Source organism: Rhopalosiphum padi, chromosome 4 (assembly GCF_020882245.1).
Source record: "Rhopalosiphum padi isolate XX-2018 chromosome 4, ASM2088224v1, whole genome shotgun sequence".
In the NCBI taxonomy this organism is placed as follows: domain Eukaryota; kingdom Metazoa; phylum Arthropoda; class Insecta; order Hemiptera; family Aphididae; genus Rhopalosiphum; species Rhopalosiphum padi.
This window is the reverse complement of record NC_083600.1, coordinates 15,906,840-15,931,452: the sequence shown is the minus strand read 5'-3', so window position 1 is coordinate 15,931,452 and position 24,613 is coordinate 15,906,840. Positions and strand designations below refer to the sequence as shown.

The 24,613-nt window shown below is 28.4% G+C and overlaps 4 protein-coding genes across 8 annotated transcripts in view; 2 read left to right on the top strand and 2 right to left on the bottom strand.

Moving 5' to 3' along the window:
- The window catches only part of LOC132928226 (protein inscuteable homolog), a 36,579-nt gene extending 26,850 nt beyond the window's left edge, over positions 1–9,729 (top strand). For both annotated transcript variants that reach the window (XM_060992756.1, XM_060992755.1), the window contains 8 exons: positions 1,868–2,714; positions 3,012–3,227; positions 3,288–3,552; positions 3,639–3,878; positions 4,131–4,302; positions 4,397–4,754; positions 5,468–5,591; positions 8,801–9,729. In XM_060992756.1, coding sequence (XP_060848739.1) covers positions 1,873–2,714; positions 3,012–3,227; positions 3,288–3,552; positions 3,639–3,878; positions 4,131–4,302; positions 4,397–4,754; positions 5,468–5,591; positions 8,801–8,932 — 2,349 coding nt within the window. In that variant the 5' untranslated portion in view covers positions 1,868–1,872 and the 3' untranslated portion in view covers positions 8,933–9,729. The remainder of the gene's footprint in view (positions 1–1,867; positions 2,715–3,011; positions 3,228–3,287; positions 3,553–3,638; positions 3,879–4,130; positions 4,303–4,396; positions 4,755–5,467; positions 5,592–8,800) is intronic.
- Positions 9,730–12,599: 2,870 nt separating this feature from the next.
- LOC132929686 (large ribosomal subunit protein uL10) lies at positions 12,600–15,968 on the bottom strand. The gene is made up of 7 exons (XM_060995205.1): positions 15,823–15,968; positions 15,310–15,396; positions 15,068–15,243; positions 14,385–14,619; positions 14,138–14,323; positions 12,849–13,007; positions 12,600–12,785 (listed from the first exon to the last, which is right to left on the bottom strand). The coding sequence occupies exons 2-7, from the start codon at positions 15,361–15,363 to the stop codon at positions 12,651–12,653; spliced, it is 945 nt and encodes a 314-aa protein (XP_060851188.1). The 5' UTR covers positions 15,364–15,396; positions 15,823–15,968; the 3' UTR covers positions 12,600–12,650.
- A 1,195-nt stretch (positions 15,969–17,163) lies between these two features.
- Positions 17,164–20,149, top strand: LOC132929602 (ubiquitin-conjugating enzyme E2 J2). Of its 3 annotated transcripts, none has more exons than XM_060995071.1 (5): positions 17,164–17,218; positions 18,116–18,245; positions 18,309–18,543; positions 18,730–18,858; positions 19,064–20,149. In XM_060995071.1, the coding sequence occupies exons 1-5, from the start codon at positions 17,179–17,181 to the stop codon at positions 19,250–19,252; spliced, it is 723 nt and encodes a 240-aa protein (XP_060851054.1). In that variant the 5' UTR covers positions 17,164–17,178; the 3' UTR covers positions 19,253–20,149. The 3 variants fall into 3 exon arrangements, with proteins under 3 accessions (XP_060851054.1, XP_060851055.1, XP_060851056.1); XM_060995072.1 differs by lacking the exon at positions 17,164–17,218 and adding an exon at positions 17,515–17,557; XM_060995073.1 differs by lacking the exon at positions 17,164–17,218 and adding an exon at positions 17,625–17,916.
- Positions 20,150–21,573: 1,424 nt separating this feature from the next.
- LOC132929603 (peroxisomal leader peptide-processing protease-like) lies at positions 21,574–24,302 on the bottom strand. Of its 2 annotated transcripts, XM_060995075.1 has the most exons (7): positions 24,136–24,302; positions 23,596–23,706; positions 23,382–23,527; positions 23,265–23,310; positions 23,151–23,192; positions 22,829–23,086; positions 21,574–22,733 (listed from the first exon to the last, which is right to left on the bottom strand). In XM_060995075.1, exons 2-7 carry the CDS (start codon positions 23,648–23,650, stop codon positions 22,639–22,641), a joined length of 642 nt encoding a protein of 213 aa, XP_060851058.1. In that variant the 5' UTR covers positions 23,651–23,706; positions 24,136–24,302; the 3' UTR covers positions 21,574–22,638. The 2 variants fall into 2 exon arrangements, with proteins under 2 accessions (XP_060851058.1, XP_060851057.1); XM_060995074.1 differs by having other exon boundaries at positions 23,151–23,310; positions 24,136–24,300.
- Between the last annotated feature and the right edge of the window lie 311 nt (positions 24,303–24,613).

Below are 24,613 nucleotides of genomic sequence, written 5' to 3'. Positions count from 1 at the left end.
CACCGTCCAGTGACTTAAAATATATACTATACAATGGTCATTGGTTTCATAAATCATAATGACCTTTTGTTTGAAGCGTCTAGTGTATTGTCTATAATGTTCATTTCCTTACACATTTGATTCTTATATCATTAGTTATTAGCTCGACTGGGTCTAATGTATTGATTAAAATTGGTTTTGTATAATTCGTTAATTTTGTATCGTATGTGGTTATAACTTATAATGTGTAGGACGTATAGGTGCTCTGTTAGTCTGTTAGGTATTCATAATTTAGATAAAGTATATAGCATACACCCTTTGATAAGAATACAAACCGGTAATTAGTTTTATGTTAGGATTTGTTTTATATATTTTATAATTATTTTGTTTTTGTATTGTAAATGTATTTAAAAAAAAAAATAATGTACCCCAATAAAAGAATTGGATCAACTAGAAATGTCCATAATCAACCGGTATGTATGTGCATTCTTAAAGAGTAATACCTAACCATGTGCTCCTAAGACTACCTGTATACCTGAGTATATATTTTTAACCGTGACCTGTTTCGAAAAGTAATATCTAAGTGAACTCGATCTTCATATCACCCTCGTTGTAAGTAAGGAGACGATTGTTATTCGGTCACGGCTATATAGGACTAATCTATATGGTTTATTGTTCGACGTTCTATAACACTATCAGTCACGCTCGCACAAAATGTCTTAGGAACAATAAAACGAACTTAATACCTACTCTACACCCGTTCAATTATTATTACTATGTCTGCAGGAGAGCCTAAACCGAACTTTGATAGCTACCGGTATCTATATATTCTATACACTCACTCTGAAGTAACTCGTCAGTCGTCGTGCTATATACCATTTTATAAATATGTAGCTAGCCAGTCAGGTATATTTCGTAGGTAAATAAATGTACTACTATAATAAACCTACTCATGTTTTGTCATAGACATATAAGTGTATGAATACTTTTAATGTTTTTCATTTGAAATAATTTTAAAGTAATATAATCATAATTAAATTTAATATTAATTTTATTGATATCTGCCTACATTTAATAGAGTTCTTTGAATCTTCAATAGTAACAAATAACAATAAAATATTAAATGTATATTATAAAATAAATATAAGTATTTATATTAGATATTATTAAATACTATTAACAATAATAAGTATAGTGATCAACTTATAATATATATGTTACATATTGCAGGTCATAGAAACCTTTTAAGTACGTTTAAAAATATCCGCTAGTCTTCAGAAATATCATTTCAGTAATCAGCGAGTCATTATAGACAAAATCAATTTAAACTAGATAACACTTGGAACTATTTTTTAAATTTTATCTTACTATTTTTTTTTGTAACATACGAAATAATATTTAATGTTTATTAGGTAATTTTAATTAAAACATTTAAAAGAAAATAATAATAGTAAATGTATAATAATTATTTACGTCATACGTTAAATTATTAAAATTAAAAAAATGTCGGTATCCTTCAAAGTTAAAAGTTATTCCCCGCATAAAATTTAATTTATATCAAATTATAAATAAGTATTCCATATATCTGTACTCTGTTACATAATATATTTTTAAATTGACGAGTTTAACCTCGTTTTGTTTTATAACTAAAATGTATGTGCACAACATGTGTATTTAAATTTTTAATATTGCAGATTATAGCCGAAATTAATATACTTGACATTTTTATTAATATTTTCACAAGAGACTATGCTACATACAACATACCTGCTGTAGCTACTCTGCAATTGGCTCTTGAATAATTATTATTTATTATAGTATATTCTAACGGATCAATTGTTATGAAATATATTCTGTTCTCTAAGATAAGGCAAATATTTTGTTTCAGGTCCAATGAACAAAATAAATATGACTGACTTTCAACGAACTCGTAGCAAGGTGTGGTTCCCCAACTTGGACGATGACGATGAAGATATTCATCACTCATGGCGCCGACAACCATCCTCATCGCCGGAGAGCAGACGTGTGTCATCTGGTAGCCCGAGCAATGGTAGTCACAAATCGCAGGACTCTGGTTTTTCGGACTCTGAGAGTAGTCCTTTAGGATCGTCTAAAGCTTTGCCAAAAGAAGACAAACAACAGAACAGTACGAATGCATTTACTGAAAAATTGCCAGACGGAGTGCTACCCGAAGCCCCAGTTCCTAGGCTCCCTTCACCTTGCGAACCCCACCCACAATCACCCAATCATTGTAATTGTTTTCTACCAGCGTGCGAATTATCTAGAAAGTTCCGTTCATTTGACTACGTTACCGCCGAGGAAACGTCTCCGTTCAGGCCAACAACAAAAAGATATGAGGAAGAACCACGCACACCTAACCGAACATGTTTTATTGTTGATGAACTACCAAAAACCAGCGTGGTACTACTGTCAACGCCAAGTTCGGTGAAAAGTTTTGACGGCCATTTTGATCAGTCAGAAAACGTTACCGTTGTAGAAAACATTAAACAAGACTGCATCAAAAATAATGAGTTGATTATCGATCCACCTACACCGTTTGTCGACCGTCTTAACGATGCAGACACAGTGAGTCTTTGTGAATCCGACAGACCGGGTACACCTGAACATACGTCTACACCGAAATCAACCAAAAATAGATGTTGTACGCCTAGATTACATTATAGAAAAGATCTACAACTAAGAAAACCAAAACATTTAAAAGATAGCTTTAACAGGTAAATGTTTAATGCAGTATAATTATAGTATTAATGTACGTTATAACTTATAATATATAATATTATTAAATTATTAAATTATACACTCATTATATAGATATAACTTTTAATTTGTTTTATTTTTCGACTAACTAATTTAGATTTAACTAATAGAATAACATATATCCAAATCAAATTTTTATATATTTTTTTATCATTACATAGTAAACATAGATATTTATTTGAATCTAAATTGAGGAAATTTTTTAATTACTGTGAAAATTTATAAAATATACCATACTTTATGGTTCTTTCCAGAATTGAACATGAAAATGAAGTGCCCGTTGGTCAGTGGTTAAACGAACTGAGGTTTAGATGCGAACCTGAATGTATGACTACTCTTCAATCGAAATCAATAGCAACTTCAGAAGATGCGTGCCGTTTTTCTACAATTGTTTGCACCGATTCTGAAGTTGTGCGAGACCTTTATCAGCGTACAAAAATCATATCTGATGAATTTATACAAGTGTACAAGTAGGTGTTTTTATTAGTTTGTCTATATTATATGATAATTTATTCACATTTTTTTCATAGTGTTTTGAACAAATGTCCAATTGATAATTTTGGTCCATCCGTCCAAACATTAACTGGTTTGTTGTTGGACTTTGTTTGTGATCACGAGAGTGAACTACCTGAGCATGGCCAAGAGTTATGTATGGACTTGGTTGATGTTTCCGAGAAACTAAGAATTCATGCTAACCGACGTCTAGGCAACAGAAAGATTATTCTAAACGACGTGTCCGCACTAGGACAAATATTTAGTGAATTAATCGACGCTCTATTAATGAAGAAAATACAAGTAAATAAAAATAATTTTACATTTCAAATTTGGAACATTTTCATCGAATTAATCTATACTGTCTACATATTTTATTATACTTTTAGTCATTGGTGAACATATTGGAAGAACCAAGCACTGATATTGAGCTCGTTAAGACCATGTCCAGTATCAACAGCCTGGGATTGGAAAGTGTTCATCTTGGTAGTTTGGTAACAAAATGCAATGGTGTCCGATCATTGTTGACTGTTTGCATAGAAGCCGTGTCTAGTACAGTCAGATCAGCTGCTTTGCGCACTCTAGCCATGGTGTGTTGCTCTTCGGATAGCATCAGACAATTCGAAAAGGTACTCAACTAATATAATGATTTTGTTATAAATATTATATAATAAAAATAAACATAAAATGAAATCAAAATTGCTGATAACACGACGTAACCTTTAATCACAGATATATAACACTATACACTTATATATACACTTTAATTATATATCTGTACCAATAATAATACAATTTATAAAATTTATAATAATACCTATACTAATATATAAATAATTTAAAATTTAATATAATTAAATAAACTTCTGTTTAATATTTAGGCCGGTGGTGTAGAGATATTATCCGACATATTGGGCAGTAAAAACCGCTCGGAAAAAGAACTTACCGACGCCGTATCCGTGTTGGCTCAAATCACCGCTCCTTGGATCGAAGACAACCACGTCGTCAACGGGCTCAACGAATACCTGGATACTATTATATCCTCGTTGACGTGTATGTCATGAACTATTTATCACTATTTCGTGATATGTCGCCCAAATAATATGTGTTTTGACTGATTTTTTTTCTTTTTAACCTCCGACCGCAGATCTTGTGGAGACTACGCAGTCATCTGAAACGTTGTTGCTGTCGTCCGCTGCGCTGGCCAACATTACATTCATGGAACCTAATGCGATATGGACAATATTGAACATGGGTACCGCTGGGTCACTGATAGAGGCGGTCCGGAAAAACGGCACCAAGTCGTCGGTGTTTTTGCAAGAGCAAACAGCCACGCTTTTAGCTAACATGGCAGCAGTTCCCGAGGCCAGACCACACATGGCGGCCAACCACGCGGTGATCGCTTTGTTGTGTTTCTTGCAAGTTCGGCACTCGCCATTACAACGAGTTCCTGAGATATTAGCCGCCGAACGACTACAGCACAAGACTGCTATCGCCTTGTCCAGGTATTATATTTTTATATTTTTATTCATTGCGGCTATAGAACCAGAACAATATTATGTAACTAGAAATATACGGAAAAACGTTATCGATTTTATTTAGGTTACAATGCTATTACTTTAATGCCTTAGGGCGGCTTTTAGGGTAGCCTATAAGGTACCCCTTAGATAGTACTTTTCGAGGAGCAAAACGATACTTCCCCTTCAAAAAAACCCGCGAACAAGGTGTGATGTGACATTTAAAACTTCAAAATCATAAAGTTATTGGCACAACTGTGTGATGCATATATATATATATACTATATAGTGTATAGCACCCTTAGTTTAATTTTAGACTCCCTGGAAAGTTCTAAATTGTTGAGAAATAATATTAAGAACATTTTCCTTTTCTCTTAATAATTTATTCCGATTAAATTGAGTACTTACCAATAGTGATTACAACTTGCACATTTAATTTTCAAAAATTGTAGGAAAACATCGAAATGTATATTATTATAAATATATAATATTCTTAATGGTTATACCTACATATTATGCAGATTATATGGGGTTCAATTGTTCAATAAAATATATTAATTGCTTCTTGCGGAGTATCATGAGTTAACGACGACACTGCAGATATATGTATATTTAAGCTCTATATTATATACGTATTACTTACATATTATACCTACAACGTTCATCATTCATCAATTAATAATATTATTTTGTGATTTTAGACTGTGCAGCGACGTAGAAGTGTCAAAACAATTTGTAGAACTTGAAGGCGTTAACCGTTTAATAAGGTTGTGCAAAGACGAACGAGAACGTAATCACAGTGACGGTGTTTTGGTGGCGTGCTTAGTGAGTACCTATTTATAAATTTGATATTTAGAATTATAAACTATATAAATCAGTGATTGCCCTTTTACTCTAATGCTGTCGTTCAAAACATCGCACTTACCATTCATAACCATATTAGGTACATTTTACACCATTTAATACTGCACACAATTTGTCTATTGTTAAAAAGGAAATTTGGAAGGTTAAATATATGAGATTTTATAATTTTAATATTACCTAATTAAAAATAATTTAATATATAATAAGATAAAATAAATTATGTATAGTAGATAATACTTAGGTAAGAATATTACATCTTAGTATTTTCAAATATTCTATTAAATTAATTTAATCACTAATGACTGTGATTTTTATTAAATATGATTATCTGGTGTGTGGTTCTAAATTATAATGTGATTTTAGATAAATGCGTGCGTTATTAATTTATATATATATGTATCAGTGTGTCGTGTGTGCAGTACTGAACAATTTAATTTTAGGGAAAGTGTGCAGAAATAATATACAACAGTGTATGGATTTGATCGATGATTTTTTTGTTGAAAGTGTGTGGTTATGATGACCGACGACCGTCATACTTTAAAACCGATAGTATTATCTATACGTATAACCATTAGCGCAACTAAAGGGATGCTTAGGGGACTTGTGCACCCCAAAAAAATAACTCATTTTCTAAAAAATGTTGTACCATAATGTATATTGAGAAAAATAAAAGCCAATTATGTTCTAATCTATACATACTATATAATATAAAATTGTAAATTCCCGTTACAACGAAAAATCCCGTTATAACGAAAGTCATAGAATAGAAAAACAGGGCTTATAAAGAGCTTATTCGAATTTGCATTACAACGAAAAAAAATTCGGTCCCCTGGAGTTCGTTGTAACAGGATTTTACTATATTATATATATTATAAATTATGACTTATAAGTTATAACGGATCGGATCGTATAAACGTAGTTATTCATGGAACAACAATCATAATGATACATTTATGTTATAAATTATATCAAATTCTGTCGATTCTGTTCATGATCGTTAAGAGGACATATCGCACCCGCGTGTGTTGTCTCCGTCTTACACATGCACTCGTTTACGCATTCTGAGTAGAACTCACTCAATTTTGGTTCTAGAGTAAATATACCTATTATAAAATTAAAATATGACAATATTTTGGAGGGCAAGACGATGAGTTTGTTCCATTATTCCCAATATAACGTTCATTATATCGTTTCATAATTTTTAAATAATCTTTAACTTTTCAAAATTTTAATTTAAAAAAAAAACTCATGTCGACTTGTTGGTAATATTTCATTAGGCTTGGATCTATTTATAGTCAGACTTTCAGTAATTCAACGTTATTGTTATTGACGAAGATGAAATAACAGCCACACGACGTTTTGCGCGCACAATATTATACGTTTTTCTTTATTTATGAATACGAGTGCATCTACTATGTATTTACAATTTACAAGGTCTCCTTATTTTTAATAATTCCTTTAAACGTTTTAACTTAAGTTAACAATAGTGTGTATGCAATTTTTATTTACATTAGCAATTATTGTTCTTATAAGTGTAATGCAGTGAAGGCTAATGGGAATAATGAGCTGGGGGTACGGGGGCTTTGCCGCCACGGATCTGTAAGCTCTTCACTATTTGTGCACCCCCAAAAGTATTGGTCTAGTTGGCCTGTGCGTTTAACCGTCTAACTGTCTAAGTATACCACACAAGCATATAATCATATTCATATACATTTTTTAATTTATAAGAAACAGTAAGTCTTCAACAATGTCAATTTTCAAAATTACTGTCACGATAAAATGTAAAAAAAAAATTTTTTCTTCTAAATATCTACTTGAATCATCGGTGGTTTCAAGGTATTTTATTTGTACTATCTTTCAAAATAACAATGAAGAAAATACTTCAGGTTTAATAAATATAATATACTACTATAGTGATGCATTTGTTTATTATTTCATTTCCTATATAATATGATGTAATTTACATAATAATATATTACATTTCAACACTTGTGTTAAATTGATTTATTGTTCAGTGTTCTAAATTTCTGATCAGGCCGTTATTTTTAGCTTCAAAAATCAAAAAATTGAAAAGAATCAAATTTTATAAATATTCATTTTTAGCATTTAATATTCGACGTATTTTACATTTAAAATACTTACCTATTAAATTCGGGCGTAACTTTCAATATGAATTTAGCTTTAAATAATAATCATCAAACAATACACGCTCTGTTAAAACACACAGCTTAACAATTATGAAAAGTCGCTGAACTGCATTTATTCCGAAATGACTAATATATATACAGCGTGTCTCGCAAGGATTTTTTACCAATTAGGTTATCTCCTAAAAAATAGAGTTATTATAGAATTATCATAATTCTGTTCTTTTTAAAGACTCACAGAGACAAGGATTAAAAGTATTTCATATTTTAATTTAATTTATTGTTTTGCTAAAAAAGTTAAAGAAATATTCTTTTATTTAATTATTTAAAAAAAAAATCGAAGATAGCCATTTTATAGTTTATTTTTCTGAAAATTTGGACGTTTCGAAATTTTATTTTCATTAGCATGACGATTTTTAATATTGTTTCTAGTTTCGAGAAAAATTGTGAATAATTATTGAATACCGTATAGAATACCAACTAGTGTTATAAATCCCACAGGCTCGTGTCTGTATAAAATACTAAAAAATATTTTCTCAAAAATAAAAAAATATAAAAATCATAATGCTAATGAGAATAAAATGTTAAAACGTCAACATTTTCAGAAAAAAAACTCTACAAAATGGCTAACTTCGATTTTTTTTTTAATAATTAAATAAAAAAATATTTCTTTAACTTTTTTAGCAAAACATTGAATTAAATTAAAATTTGAAATACTTTTAATCCTTGTCCCTGCGAGTCTTATTAAAAACAGGATTATGATATCTCCATTATTTCAGGAGATATCGCAATGGGTAATCTTCGCGGGACACTCTGTATATAGTGTATATTATATATAGTATACAATTTATTAGGTAGTAGTCACTGAGAATAATATTCCAGTATAACATAAGAAAACAAAATAATGATATCTGTTTTCGATGACGATTGCTTACATTTGTGTTGAATTGCATTATTTTAACTACCTACTCGCGAATGAATATACTTTTTTATAATAATATACTAATTACGATTTGTTTTGTTTAGGCCTCGCTGAGAAAAATTGCCGCAAATTGTGGCAAAGAAATAATGAACCAATACGACGCCGCCGAACTGATTGAACCGAGACTGTTGGACTCATTCCTTTTGTATTCATCAAAACAAGAGAGTTATGTTTAGATTTTTTAATTTTCAAAGAAAATATGAAATTTGCTCGAATCATTCTATTATACTAAGCATAAAATATTTACCTACTTAATTTATTTATACCTATAATGCGGTGTATTAATATTTAATATATAACTACGTGTTACTATATATGCCTACATATTAATCCGCTATAGGGTTGGTACTCTCTACCGTGTGTGAATAAAAAATTGTTCGACGTAATTTTTGTAATACAATACAAACCATTTGAGTATGGTAGATATTATATTATGAATATATAGGTATTACATATAGTACCTATAGTACTCTATCTAGTCCGAATCATGACAAGTGCCAGCGTAGATGATGATAATATTTGGAAGGTACTATAGCATAATATATGTTCAATTATGTCCATTATAGCTCTTGTACAATATAATATTATGTATTTTTCTATTACGGTATCCTTATGTTTTTATATAATGTAAACTTTATTTTAAGTTAATTACATTGCATTTGTATAACGAACACGGCGTAATCGTCGTTTTTTTTTTATATTCATATTAAATATTTATTTATATTATAATATTATAGGACATACCTATATAAGTATAAGTACTTATCGTTTGTATAAAAAATCCAAATGGAATGCACACAAGTGTTATTCTCACTCTATTATACCATTGTTAATGATTACTTTTGTGTTCTATAATAGATTTATTAAAAATATATATAATATATGACGAACTGCATAATACTAATAAACATATATTATATGTATGTTATATGAATGCATATTTATTATATTATATTAATAATGTTACCTGTAATTATTATTATTTTCTTTTTTGTGACCTATGATCTTATAAAAAGGTGTGCTGATAATATTAGGGAAACTTGACGTTCTGTATTAAACCGAATAATACATTAATACTATTAAGTATTAATACTTAACATCTGAATACGACTAACGCGGGCTGTAGCATTTAAAAGATACATTAAGTTCTGCAGTTAAACTTAATAATATGGATAAAAAACAATAGATTGGAAAGGCATATGAACAGGCGAACTAATAAGCAGTTATGTCCCGACGGATTGCAATCTCACAGGTTATAAGAGTACCTAGTCTCGTCAAAAAAAAAAGAGGGAGTACCGAAAAGTGTGTTCAAAAAAAGTCTATTTTTTAAAATAATATTATTTAAATATTAATCAATAGGTAGTAGGTACGTTATTATTATTTATTTTTATTTATACACAAATGATCGATTTATTATTTCCTAAAAATCCTTTTTGTAATTGTAGGTACAGTAAAACTAGAGCGTCGATAATCCGCATTACAAAATTGTTGTACAAATTTATTTTTAGTTAAATTTAATTTAGTTTTATCATTCGTTTTGTTCGTTTTATCGTGTTAGGTACATAATATGAAATGTCTGATTATTCTATTATCTACTACCTACGGCTTACTCTAATGTACCATATTATAGGTACGTTAACACAATAGAACATCATTGTGTTCTATGTTAATACGTTATACACATAGTAAATTAGTTTTTAACTTTATTTTTAATGTTTATTTGATTATCTGCAATAATCATTTATCCGCACCCCCAATAGTCCCAATTAGTGTGAATAATCGACACTCTACTGTGTTTTAGTTTCATATTGAGACTATTGGTTACAAAAAAAAATTGTAATATTTAAATTGAAATATATAATCATCGAACTATTATGGAAGAGAGTAAAGTACTAGAGTAAGCCATGCATGAGAATTTTAATACGAAACATTCAGGGACGTACACAGATAAAATACTTTTAAATAGAAACATTGAAACATTGATATAACAAAATTAATATTAAAATTGAATTAATAAATAATTATGCAAAAACCCAAGTATTTCAGTGGTTGTTTGAACACCCAAAACACAAGTCTGTGTACATTCCTGGAAACAACAACAAATTAATTAATAACTTTTAAAATTCTTTAAATATTCTCATATTTACGGCATGAAAGGTTGTGAACGTTCCTGAATAAACTTTTTTTATTGGTAATCCAGATTTGATTTATTTTAATTAATTAGTTTATATATTTTTAATTCTTAATTCATCCATCAATGGATCAATGTATTGATGTTAAATTTATTTGTGTTTTTGTCTTTGTATAGCCGTATAGGTACACAATTCTCAAATTCACAAATTCTCTATCATAATCGAAAACTCCCTTCCAGTATTTTTCAAAATAATCGGAGGAAAAAAAAGATGCTAAAAACGTCTACATTGACTACATTTGAAAATTGAAATTTTCTTGGTCAAAACAAGCTTGAAAATTTAATACAATAATAATTGTATAAGTTATTATTATAGCTTTTATTGCTTTTAAGCTAATTTAAAAACAATAAACGTACATAAACACGATTTTTTAACGTTTTTTATACGCTTTAAACTCCAAATGTTGACAAAATTCGTAAGGATGACGAATAATTGAAAGGTATATTGGTTTAAAATTTATAAAACGTTCAATTTTTAAAATTAATGCTTGAACATTTTTAATACCGAGTATATTATAAATAGTTGATACTGAAAAAAAAATATATATATATTAATATATTTTTTTCTATAAATATTTAAACGAAAAATAACTATTATTTTGATACAATTTAAAACATACACGTATGTTATATATTCTACTTAAAACAATGACGTTATTTAAAAAATATCTAGATTGGTTTCAAGCCTATTTATACAGTATTACTAATACATAAAAAATATACTCAGACACTTAGTAATATAGGCCGACAATCTTCACTCGTCGGTTTACATAAGGAAAGTTAAATCACAGAATACATGAATCATTTATTCTGTGGATTAACATAATAAACATTACTTACTCAATAAAAAAGTACACTCAACATCTTAGATCATATACTATAATATATGATCTAAGCTCAACACCCACTGGTTTATCAACTTTTCTAATTTTTTTTGCTATTGTCCCCAACTGATCTTTCAATTAAATTGATTACTGAAGCAATTTGAGTATATTCGAAATTATTTTTTTTCCTTTATGTTTAATAGGTATTAAAAACTCTGAGGGTTCATTTTTTAAATTAATTTTGGTGAATTCCTTGAACAAAATCTAAGGACAGTATACTAAATACATATATAATATTCCAACGTGTTATTGGTATGTTACTGCGAAAAGAATTTACAAAGAACTATGTATTATATATATACATATTAAAATAAATAATATAAACATAGTCGTTTTAAAACTGCTATAAGGTAATAACCATAATATATGCGGGATCTAGTATTACATTTTCAAGACTTTTGAAATCTACATTTTTTTAATATAATCATTAACATTTTATAGTGGTTTTCCTTACAATATTATATTAAAAGGAAAGTGTGTTAATTGAATGTTCTGTTTATTATACAGTATTATTAAATTTTCATGTCAAAACACTTTTTTTTACCATTTATTTCCTCAGTAATTAGTGGTATAATGAGGGTAACCTATTCTATATATCCAGGGTGCAATAGCAAACAAACACTGATTACACAAATTTACTTACAACTGTAGCTATGTAAATAATACAAAATTTAACTTTTATAATCAACAATAAACAGTAGGTAACTTATAATCATATGTCGATATGATTATGGTTTTCAAGACATATAAAATAATTGAAGTATAAAATATTGTTTTAAAATAGTTTTTATTTCAGTTGAAAGTTATAAAATGAACAAGTTAGTCAAATAGACCGAAACCCATATCATCGTCTTCTTCTTCTTCACTTTCTACCTTTTCTTCTTTCTTGGCTTCTTTAGCTGGAGCTGCACTTTCTACAGGAGCTGCAACGGCAACAGCAAACTTGGATGGATCCTGAAATTAAAATTTAGTGTTATTTATATTTAAGCCATCATATAATATATTTCAAATTATTACCTTAAGATATTCCTTGAAAGTTGTAGCTTCTTTGAATTCAATTTCAGTTTCAGCAGCAACTGCAACCAAGTTCTTGAAACCATTGATCAACATGTGAGGAGCAGACACAATAGTTGGATAGCTGATTGCAAGACATGCCGCTGTTACTTGAGAAACTCCCTATTAATAATATAATATAATTATAAATACATATATTATGTTTATAATAATGTATAATTGATTAATACTTAATACATTACAAAATCAAACAAAAAATACAATGATATAAAATTAAAATTTTTCCAACTTAATCATAACCCACATTTAAATATAATCAATTTTAATCAGAACAAAGTGTCTACTGTCTATTTTAGCACATAAAGAAGATTGTATGTAACTGGATTTTTTCTCAAATTCCAAATACAGAATGCAACAACGATTGTTTTCAACAAAAATTGCTGACCCGTCACTTTATCCACTCATACTTTTGTTCTGAATATAACATAATTTAAGTTTTTTTTTTACCAACAACTTATTATTTAATACAAATTAACTCAGATTTATAGTATCAACATCATATCTTCAGTCGGGAAAAGAAGACAAAAAAATGTAAATCATCATTATTAATTTGTATTCAAATAATTTTTTTAAAGAAAAAGATATAAAGAAAAGGTATCTAGTGTTCATTAAATCAAAACCTATAATTAATTAACTTACATAACTAAAGAATAATAAATAATATTTAATAGTTAAAATTTTCTTTGCATTTTTAATAATTAACTCAGATTATAATTATCAACATAACATCTTCTGACGGGAAAAGAAGACAAAAATAGTTAAATTAAGAATCATCATCATGAAATTTTCAATCTAAACCCCATCAGGCAGTTGCACCACACGTGGTCAGTCTTATAAAAATAAATCAACAAATTTGAATTCAATAGAACAAATATGTTGTCAATTTAAATATTCAAAAGAATTGACTTAATATCAAACTTTTTAAGAAGAACTGTTTTTTTTTTTTTTAAAGTTTAATCTATAAGAGTTGTTCACATTTTTATATTTTGCATACTGATAACAAGCAGTTAATTCACTCTAAATTAAAGCTCATAACACACAAAACAGGTATAGTGTTATTTTAATTATTATAATATTAAAATGTTTTATTACATAAATTGTTGATTATATACGAAAAAACTGGTAAACTATATATTTATAGTAAACCTTGATTAATAGAAGTAATTAAATTTAGTATTTAATGTTGGCAAATACTAAATTAATAAACTTAAAATATAAAAATATAAACTTACTATTAAGAAAGTTTTCAATAAATCTTCTGGCTTGATATCTAAGATTTCAGGTTCAAAGATAGTTCCAGAATCATATACCATCTGTACAGCTAAACCATATGAAAATGGAGAAATATTCAACATATTCAATAATGTTGCCTCAGAAGCTCCTACTTTGTCACCTTCTTTTAAAATGTGCACATCGTTCTAAACAATAAAGTCTGTAAGTATAATGAATTGAAAATATTGTAAGTATTTTTCTACTTACAATGATTTCAATTGTTCCCTTGGAGATTTTAGTTGGAATAGACAGAGCCTGGAAGAAAGAAGTCTTTTCCGGTCCAAGACCAGTGTTTTGGGCAGGAATAACAACAGGGCAAGGCGCAATAGCACCAGGACGAGCTGGAGCACGGACTTTGTTTTCCAAAAGCTTATCACGGATCTCAACCAAATCACTACGAGTAAAAACAAATCCAACATTTCCTCTGATGTGAGGCATGATCCTAAAATAAATATATAAATAAGTAATTAATTAAAAAAACCAATAATTATAATTTATAAAATTATGTAATAGTAAATCAGACTGCCTAAAGGCATGTGACATCAATAAAAATCAATCCACATCAATGGGTTCAGCCATTTCTGGCTTTGACGTGTTAACGATTGATTTTTTAAGTCATAATGATTTCATCACGATTACTATAATAAAAACGATCAATCAAATTAATATAATAATAAAATAAAAATTAATAGATTACTAATATAGACTATTTTAGTTTCAGACTGCATTAAGCATTAGATTTCAATAAGCTTTGTCCGCATCAATGGGTTCAGCCATTTCTGGCTTTGATGCGTTAAGACTCTACTTATTCAGTTATAATATTATCATCATAAACAATAATAATTTAGTTATTTATTATTTAATAATTTTAATAAATTTGAGAATATTACTTTTCAAGAGATTGATTTCTGTCAATGTGACCTTTTATCGCCTTCCTCATCATCGTGTTCTTGCCCATCAGTACGACAGCGTTTCCACGAAGACTGATACGGATTTGCTGCATCTGTTTGGAACCCACATTGTCGGCTCCCACAATAAAACATTTTGGGAACTCGTCAAGTAAACTCTAAAAGAACAAATAATTTATTTTAAAACGAAAACAAGTCAATATTTAGTTCTATGTTCAACATACCACCAACTTAACAAAGTAGTTAGCTTTCCAGGTTGCTTTGTCCTCTCTACCCATCTTGTGGTGTAGAGATGTTAATACGTTTAAGAACTAAAAACCAAAACAATAAAATGTAGTTAATATCCAATTAACATTACAACCGGCAAAAGTACTTGTAATTACCCAAGGCAATGGCAAGCATTAAATATTTTAGGTTATGTTATGCTTAAGACACGATTTAAGAAATTTCAACTTTCCTTTTCAACTACATAAAATAAAAATCAAACAGTAACCTCATGATACTTTAAAGAACTGATGAAATTGAATAGCAATTTCAACGGAAATAAATTTGAAACAAAAACGAATTGTTTATACATAAACCATGTGCATGAATGTCAATAAAAATTCTTGAAAAGTGAACATTTAAACGATCAGCCGTCGATTGGCTTGGTAAGCAAAGATGGTTGTTGATCGAATTAAATCAATATAATAGTTTAAAGTAGCATGGAATAATATTCAAAAATTATTAATACTTACCAAAGCGACACGCGTAAATTATAAAATGGAATACGGATGAATGTTCCGTATGTCACGTTATATTCTGAAAATGAGACCGCAATCGAGCACTTGAGCCTCACTGCCTCGTGTAACGAAAAGAAAGATAGTGATTGGAAGGGGATGGACAACAAACCATATCTCATGGAATAAAAATTAACTTAATGATATGGAAAGTACAATTAAATATTAAGGCGCGTGTTTTTAAAGTCTTAAACATAAGCTAAGAAATCAAAGAAAAATTATATTACTGTAATATGAAGTTATTAGTTAGTATACATATTACACAGTTAGTGCTTTTACAAAAAAAGCGTAAATAATTTATTCCAACATGTAATAAAATATGTTTACTTGTAAAATGTTGCATCCGTCATTTAAGTATAAATACTTCATTAAATTAAGTCCTAAATAGCCGCCTACACTCAAGTCTCTCCTGTAATCCTACATTTCTACTTGTACACATATCTAATCGCCTACTACTCTACACACGACACATCCCTATTGCAACCTATTTAGTCATACGGAATCGCCCTCTTGGGTACCACCAATCTGTCAAACACAATTGTGTTTTTTAAAAACCATACAAAGATTCCAAGTCATCTGCCTCCGCACGATTTTTAAAGCCAAGTGACAAGTGTTACATCACAAATATCGCTCTGCATAAAGACCTTACGATGCCTTCCGTTAGACAAACAACTACAACTTATGATCTACACGTATACACTCTAATATAGAACACCATTCCAACACTCTCATCAGTCATCACTCAACTCCACTCCAGTGGCGTGTTTAGGAGGTGGGGCCCGGTAGGCAAGTGCCCACCCACATTTTTATATAAGTACTAGACTAGTATGAGTCCGATGCTCAATGAAAAATGAAAATTTGATTTATAGTTAGAAAAAAATTGTTTTGATTAGGTTAGGTATTTCAATAAAAATGTAAGATTTGAATATTTAAAGAGAAATTGTGGAATTTTTTATATTATACAGGATATTGTATTCTAAACATTGTTTTTGTTTCCATAACTTTTTCTATTACAATTATTTTTAGTTTATGGTTAATCTAAGAATGAAATATCTAAGAACCAAATAGTAAATTATATCATAAAGTTTATGTTTTAATAAAAGGTAAGCTACCATCTTTTTTTATAAAAATATTAAAATTAGTCATTTAGAATAAAAATACTAAAACTTAAATAGATCAAGTTATACAAGGAGGGGGGGGGTAAACCATTCTGAACTTAACTTTTGTGGCTCATCCACAAAAAAAGTTCTGGACACGCCACTACTCCACTCCAGTGCACTTGTGGTCAGTGCCAGCCAAACGTCTGAAACGAGAATGGCTCAGAGATCTGCTCATTGCACATTACATTTAATATGTATGTATAACTACTTAATATTTATTTATATTTCTAAAAAGTCCACTCATGCTCAGGAGTTTCTAATGTAAAACTGAATATTTTCTTTTTCATTGCCTCATATTATTATATATTTCACTCATTTACTCATTGTACTCACTGATCACTACTCACTTCACACTTGTATAGATTGTAAATTTTCATTCAATTAAAAGATCTGTGTCTATACTATATGGGTATGTGTAGCATGGATATATTTTGTTGTTTATATAAGGCAATATATATTTTAGTGCTCTTGTTAATAACAACAACGTGATATTGTGATATTAATTATGCACATGCGCAATTATGCCAAGTCAAGTAAGCTTACATTTTTTTTTTTTTTACTCGAATTGGCTTTAAATAGTTCAAACCTTTAGAGTTTAGACATTAGACAGTTGTTGTAGACTTGTAGTTCTTTTCATTAAATGATAAATATGATCCGTGATCCGTCATTGTGAAACATAGACATAATAGAATTCTGTGATTATGTCTATGATGTGAAATGTAAAGTATTTTTCTATTCCATTGATGATTTTTCTTATCAATATTATCCATAAACCTTGCTATGCTTACACAAAATGTGTATGTTGTAGTTTTTAAGTTTTATCATTATTCCTAATCTTCAATAATTTAGTATTAGTTCAGATTCTGAAAGTTGAAAGTTTTTTTGCAACAATGTAAGTATGTGTGTACTGTAGAGTAGCATATTTGTTTTAAATTAATTATGATCGTAACATATTTTTTTGAATCGCATACAAATTAATTGACCAGCGTTTATACATACCACGTATTCTATAAATTATTATTTCGTTGCCACATACTAATGTTGACTTACTGTTGATTCGTATAAAATATAAACATAATAATATACACTAGTGAACGAAAGAATTATGGCACCCAAAACATCGTCAGCTACACTTCGTCTGAAACAAGACTACTTACGACTAAAAAATGATCCGGTGCCATATGTAATCGCTGAGCCAAATCCGTCTAACATATTGGAATGGTATGTGTGCTGGAGTTATTAATTATCTACAAAATCATTAAATGAAACGTGTATGTTATTCAGGTACTATGTAGTAAGTGGACCTGACGATTCACCATACGCTGGTGGTTATTATTTGGGAAGGCTAGTTTTCCCAAGAGATTTTCCATTTAAGCCACCCAGCATTTACATGATCACTCCTAACGGCAGGTTCAAAACTAATACTCGCCTGTGTTTATCTATAAGCGATTACCACCCAGATACATGGAACCCAGCATGGAGTGTATCTACTATACTTACGGGATTGCTTAGCTTTATGGTAATTACATAAAGGTCCTCACACACTACAGCAGTGATAGTAAAATTGTTAAATGTAACCGGGCACTGTTTATGCCTTGACAAAAGATAATAAAATTTTACTACCACTGATGGAATGTGTGAAACCTTATATTATTTACGAAAAAAAAATCATACTCTTATTACATATTAGTATATTTCAATTTAGCTGGAGAATAGCCCAACAATGGGTAGTATAGAGATGACTGATTACGAGAGGCGGCAATTAGCTGCTCAAAGCTTAGAATCAAATGTACGTGACGAAAATTTCTGTGAACTATTTCCTGAACTTACCATGGTAACATGCAAAATGCCATTAAGTCCGTTTTACAGGCTCGAGTGTTAAAGTGTACATTGTTTAGGTTAATACGCTCCTCACCACCAAAATGCAATTTCGTGTCTCATATGAAATTATGAACTCAAACAATGTAAACTGAAACACACATAGTTGTAAAACAGACCTAAGTATGTTATTATTACTGATTGTTATTGATTACTTATAGACAATACAAACTGAAATTGAAAAACGGAATTTGGCTAGAGCTAATGAAGAGCAGTCACCAAGCATGGATAGTAGCCAACCTGAAAACAATATTCTTCACTCTGTTGTTTACAACAGTGTTGTAGTGGTCGGCTTTGCACTATTCATTTACTTAGTTAGGTATGTTCTATATAACATGAATATTGAGTGAAATTTCCTACTCATTCCCTTTATTTTTAATTAATTAAATTAATTTTATGTTTTGAATAAAATATGAGTTGTAGTCATATGGATGAATATTATTAATCACACATTGAAAACAATTGGTTACAACAATTATTTATTTAAATTGACTGAATGATCAACAGTTGTAATCCTAGCTTTTTTTCTTATCATCTAAGTTTCTGAAATTAACTAAGGTTAAACAATATAACTTGTTTTTTTCTTTTATATTAGACAGTATGAAAAAAAATACAATTATTGCAAAGTTCTACCTAGTAATCCTAAAACTTTATTTGGTCTATTCATTTATTTTTCTGTAATATTTTGAAGTTGGTCTGATAATATAATATAAATACAATTTGTACATACTGCAATTGTTTTGACTATAATGAATTGTTATTAATTTTTTTGTTTTATATTTAATCCAAATGTTTGAGTGTTTGGAATAATTTGGTTACTAGTTTTTTAATGTCTCTTGAAATATTTATAATACATATTTTTATTTATTTTGTTGTTGATTTTTTAAAATATTTTTTGTTTACTGAAAAACTATGTATTTGTATACAATTTATTTGAATTAATAATTGTCGTTGAAAGAAATTTAGTCCTATATTTATGTATATAATAATTTACATACATTTTTTTATTTAATTAATTTTAGCTATTTTATATGTTGTATGAAATTTTTTTCAAAAAAAATTATTTTAGCCCCTATTAGTCCAATTTCTTTCTGCGACAAATATTTCAAATATTGTTAATTAATAATTTATAATTCATCAATCATAATAATTAATAATTATTAATTATTATGCAAACATAAAAACTGTTTAATATAAGCAACATATTTATCAAATATATAATAAATAAATACCTATTTATAATGGAATTATCATATTATAAGTGAGTTATTATCTAGATATCATTTAAAAATTGTAATGAAAATCAAATATCAGGTGTTAATTTTTGTCCTATACAATTATGTATGTAATTGAAAGATTAAAATACTTATGTTTCATAGCCTTAAATGGGCTTATATTTAAAATGCAAACTGAAAGGGCTGCAGTAGAAAATATTACAAAAAACAATCATTCACTAACATTTTTTACTATTGTCTGGTACTTAAGCAAATAAATAGCACAATAAGGTGAATTTAATTTTTAAATTACATATAAAAATTTATATTTTTATTTCCAAACCCTTATGGATTAATAGTATTCAACTTTGAAGCTTAAAAAAAATAAAATAATTTTAATCAAAAATTTTCATACACACCACTTCTCGGTGTATTTTGAAATATATAAATGCATACTGTTTACTTCTTATGTCCAAGTTCAATATCTGTATTTAATTGTTTAGTTCTTTGTAATTATCATAAGTATTATAAAATAAAAGGTATTCGTTTAGTATGTGACCTACCGGATGAAAATCGAATTTAGTATGTGACCTACCTGTATTAATGGGTTAAGTGTGTGACCTACCTAGACGATTATCTATATTATAGGTATAGACAATCTATGCTTGCTTATCTTTATAGTTATATTATATTATATTTACTGGATATTTTGTCATTCTAACATTATAGACAATATTGTCAGTACCTGTTCTGTCGTCATCAACAGGTAAGATACAATTTTTTTTAAATTTTTAAGCGATGTACAAAAAGTGTATTGCCAAACATAATTTAATTTTATGCATTTTTTTTTATACTGATATTCTGTAATAGTGAAATAACCTAATTATATAATTTTTAATTGTAACTATTTTTAAATTAATTTTGACTGATATTAAATATAATCCGTAATTTGTAATAATAATATATTTTGACTGATATTGAATATAATCCGTTATCTGTAATAATAAAATAACGCCTAATTATATAATTTTTAATTTGTATGTTTTTAAATTAATTACCGGACCGGTAGGTCACGCATACAAAACGATCACCCTATACGGTAGGTCACATACTAAACGAATACCAAATAAAATTATATACTTACAATACATAAGTAAATTTTCTATTGTAAAAGCTAATAATTTAAGATTGAAAAGATGTAAAATTGAATCAAGAAAATAAGATTATGATGGTGATTAGTATATGAAATCACTTCTTGTGATAAAATATTTACTAGAGCTTTGATCTCTATTGAGTCAATAAGCACCAGTAATTATGAAGAATACCCTTAATTCCTTAAGTCTGTTGATATGGAACAATTTTTTAGTCAATACAAATATGTTCTTTGACTAAATAGTCACCATTCTTCAAATCTTTAGTGACAAATTATTTTAGCAAGTAAATATTATCCTCACAAATACCTATGTTATTATATTTTTATTTTTATATTTCAATTAAAACAAGTACACATATTAGTTTTTATATTACAATAAAATGAATTCACTGCACATGTAATAAAAGATAATAATTTTTAAAATCCATATAACCACTAGACACTTCTTACAATTTTAAATATTTTCAAGACAAAACTGTTACCAATTAAGTACACTAATCATTAGGGTTAGGATATTTTATGTACTATAAAACAGTTAAATATGCATGAAAAATTTGAAAAATGTGGATAAAAAAATGCAATAAATATAGACAAATTTAATTATTAATTATTAATAAAATATAAACTAATTGGGTCGGTACTATTTTTATATGCTTATTATATTAACTATTGTCTATTACATTTTTGAATTTTCTTATTAATTATATAAAAATAAAAATATATATTTAAAAAGAAGTTGCATTGAATAATTATTGTTTTTTTTAAATGTTTTGTTGTAAATCTTTGTCTATTTGGAGCTAATACGTCTGAATCTATTAGAAGAAAAATCTCTAACACAAAACTCGCAGTACAGGTACTCTACATCAGTCGTAGACTAGATGGCAATTAATTTTAAATTATTAAATGTTCTGTTAAAATATTTGATAAAATTGTAATGGCTCACAGTTTTAAGATAAGTTTTGATTGTGACAATTGGTGAGGGTTATAGAAAATTTAGTGTGTATAATCATATTGAATTCTCAACAATAAATAAGTGATAATTTGTAAAAACCAGATAATCAACTTTATATCAGATTCAGTTAATAAAATATAAAATTATGGTATTTTTCAGCATTTTACATCGAAAACCGTTAAATATGTACTAAAAAACAGAAAAATCACATATTATGCACATAAATAAAAAATGGTAAAATATGTAATTATATGCAAAATAAAATTTTGAATATAGATATCATGAAACACATTTCTATATAAGAATGGAAAAGCTATTGGACAACCAAAAAAAAATTTGCAAAATCATAAACACCCTAACCCTATTAATCATTTCAATCATTATAGAAATGTACATGAGAATATTCTTCTGTTTGAATTAAATATGACATGCTTTGAATGTGGGAATTCCATTGTTCCACAACGCTGTTTTCAATGGGCACTTGGATTCTAAATCATTAAGTATTTCAACATCTATAGAAATTAAACAATATAAAAACAATATTAAATGTAATTTAGTTTATACACATATAATAGTATACATGAATATTGAACAAACTATAACTAACTATTAGTAATGATGTATTTATTAATAGTTTCCACAAATTCTGTTGAAGGCAATACAAAATGAATAGTGCCCACATTCAACTTTCCAACTGTGAGACCCAATAGTTTTCTATCGATTGAAAAGACTGGACCACCACTGAACCCTTCGCGTACATTACAAGTGGTTGTCAATATGTTATGTATCATTCTATACATGTGACCAAAAACTGTAGACGGTACATATTCTTGACAAGGGAATCCAACCGAAAACATTTTTTGACCTGTAAGACACATATTAAAGACAACCAATAATTAATTAATAAAAATTTAATTCATTGGTCTTACCAATGACCGGGATTTTGTCTGATATCTGACAAGCTAAAATGTCTGTAATTCGTTCAGATACAATTACAGCAATATCATACGGAACAGCCTTACGATTAGCATAAATAACTCTACCTTTAATTGCACGTCCACCATAACGTAGTATTACTGATTGCACTGTCTGTCAAAAATAGGATTTCAAAAATGTATCAAAAAATCAACCAACAATTTTATTAATTTGTTGTTACAAACGTGGTCTACGACATGAGCACATGTGAGGAACAGGTGTCTATCATTAGCGTCAGACGTGTGCACACAAACTGCTGTGCCCTCATTTTGACCACACTCGATTTTAACCACAGAATTCAAGTATAAGTATCGGTTGTCATTTTCTCCTCCTGCAATAAGAATTCATGTATACCATGAGAACTGTTTTCAGATTATTTGAGGCATTCTATATTTTTACCTGAGCCCCCAACTTTATCAATCGAATTGTACGCCTTTACATTTATTGTTACCATTGTATTTTTTCTAATATGTTCATTACAACATCAATAAAGAAACTCCATACTCGTAACTGAATTAAAAAAAATGATAGCACAGAGTTTAAATACAGAATAAACTTAATTTAATTTTAATTTTACTTTTATTCAGTGATTTATTCAATCATGAGTTTAACTACCAACTAGCCCATTGGCTGTGAAACAATTTTTAAAGAAGTGGTAGGTAAAGTTATTTTTTTATAATATAAGTACCTACTTTGATCATTAAAAATATAATTAGAGGATAAAAATATTTATGATCATTGATCAATATTCAATGTATTAATTAAAATATAAGCTAAAATAGTCAATACATATTAATAAGTAATAAAAATTGTAATGAAATTATTCAATTAATTTTCAAGATATATTATGGAGCTCATAGTTTTCATTAAAAAAGTAGAATGGACATATCCTAGCCTAGAACATTATTAATTAGAATTTAGAATACTCATTATACTTACATATAGTGAATGTTCTATAGTCTATACTACAGAGCCTAGATAATATTTCATCTATGTCTAGGCTCTCAATAATAGTCTATAGTCTATACTATGTAATAATTTAATAATTAATAAGAAGCAAATACAGTATTTGTAAGAAGTTACTACCATTTCTTATCACTATCTATCGATTATTATCAGTGTTCAACTTGGGCGGGAGAACATAGACATTATAATATTATATGTCTATGGACGGGAACGCATGGGAACTCAGCTCCTATATTTGCTTTTGATTTTAATTAGCGCTCCCGTACTACATTTTCCAAAAAAAAACGCACAGAAGGTGAATCTTGTTGGTACTTTGGCGAGTTAAAATTTCCAATAGTTTTCCAAAGTTTCAGGAAAAACCTTCAAAAAAGTAACGGAAAATGGGAATTATTACGCAAAACCAGTTTTTGACAAAATCGATTTTTTTATTTTACTGTAACTCAAAAACAAA

Coding starts and splice junctions, on each gene's coding strand:
- LOC132929686 (XM_060995205.1), bottom strand. CDS start 15,363: ATGGGTAGAGAGGACAAAGCAACCTGGAAAGCTAACTACTTTGTTAAG. Junction 14,324..14,384: donor AGGGAACAATTGAAATCATT/GTAAGTAGAAAA, acceptor TTTATTGTTTAG/AACGATGTGCACATTTTAAA. Junction 12,786..12,848: donor CTTTCAAGGAATATCTTAAG/GTAATAATTTGA, acceptor TTTTAATTTCAG/GATCCATCCAAGTTTGCTGT.
- LOC132929602 (XM_060995071.1), top strand. CDS start 17,179: ATGGCTCAGAGATCTGCTCATTGCACATTACATTTAATAT. Junction 18,246..18,308: donor CCGTCTAACATATTGGAATG/GTATGTGTGCTG, acceptor TATGTTATTCAG/GTACTATGTAGTAAGTGGAC. Junction 18,859..19,063: donor TATTTCCTGAACTTACCATG/GTAACATGCAAA, acceptor GATTACTTATAG/ACAATACAAACTGAAATTGA.
- LOC132929603 (XM_060995074.1), bottom strand. CDS start 23,650: ATGGTAACAATAAATGTAAAGGCGTACAATTCGATTGATAAAGTTGGG. Junction 23,311..23,381: donor GTGCTCATGTCGTAGACCAC/GTTTGTAACAAC, acceptor TATTTTTGACAG/ACAGTGCAATCAGTAATACT. Junction 23,087..23,150: donor AGACAAAATCCCGGTCATTG/GTAAGACCAATG, acceptor TGTGTCTTACAG/GTCAAAAAATGTTTTCGGTT.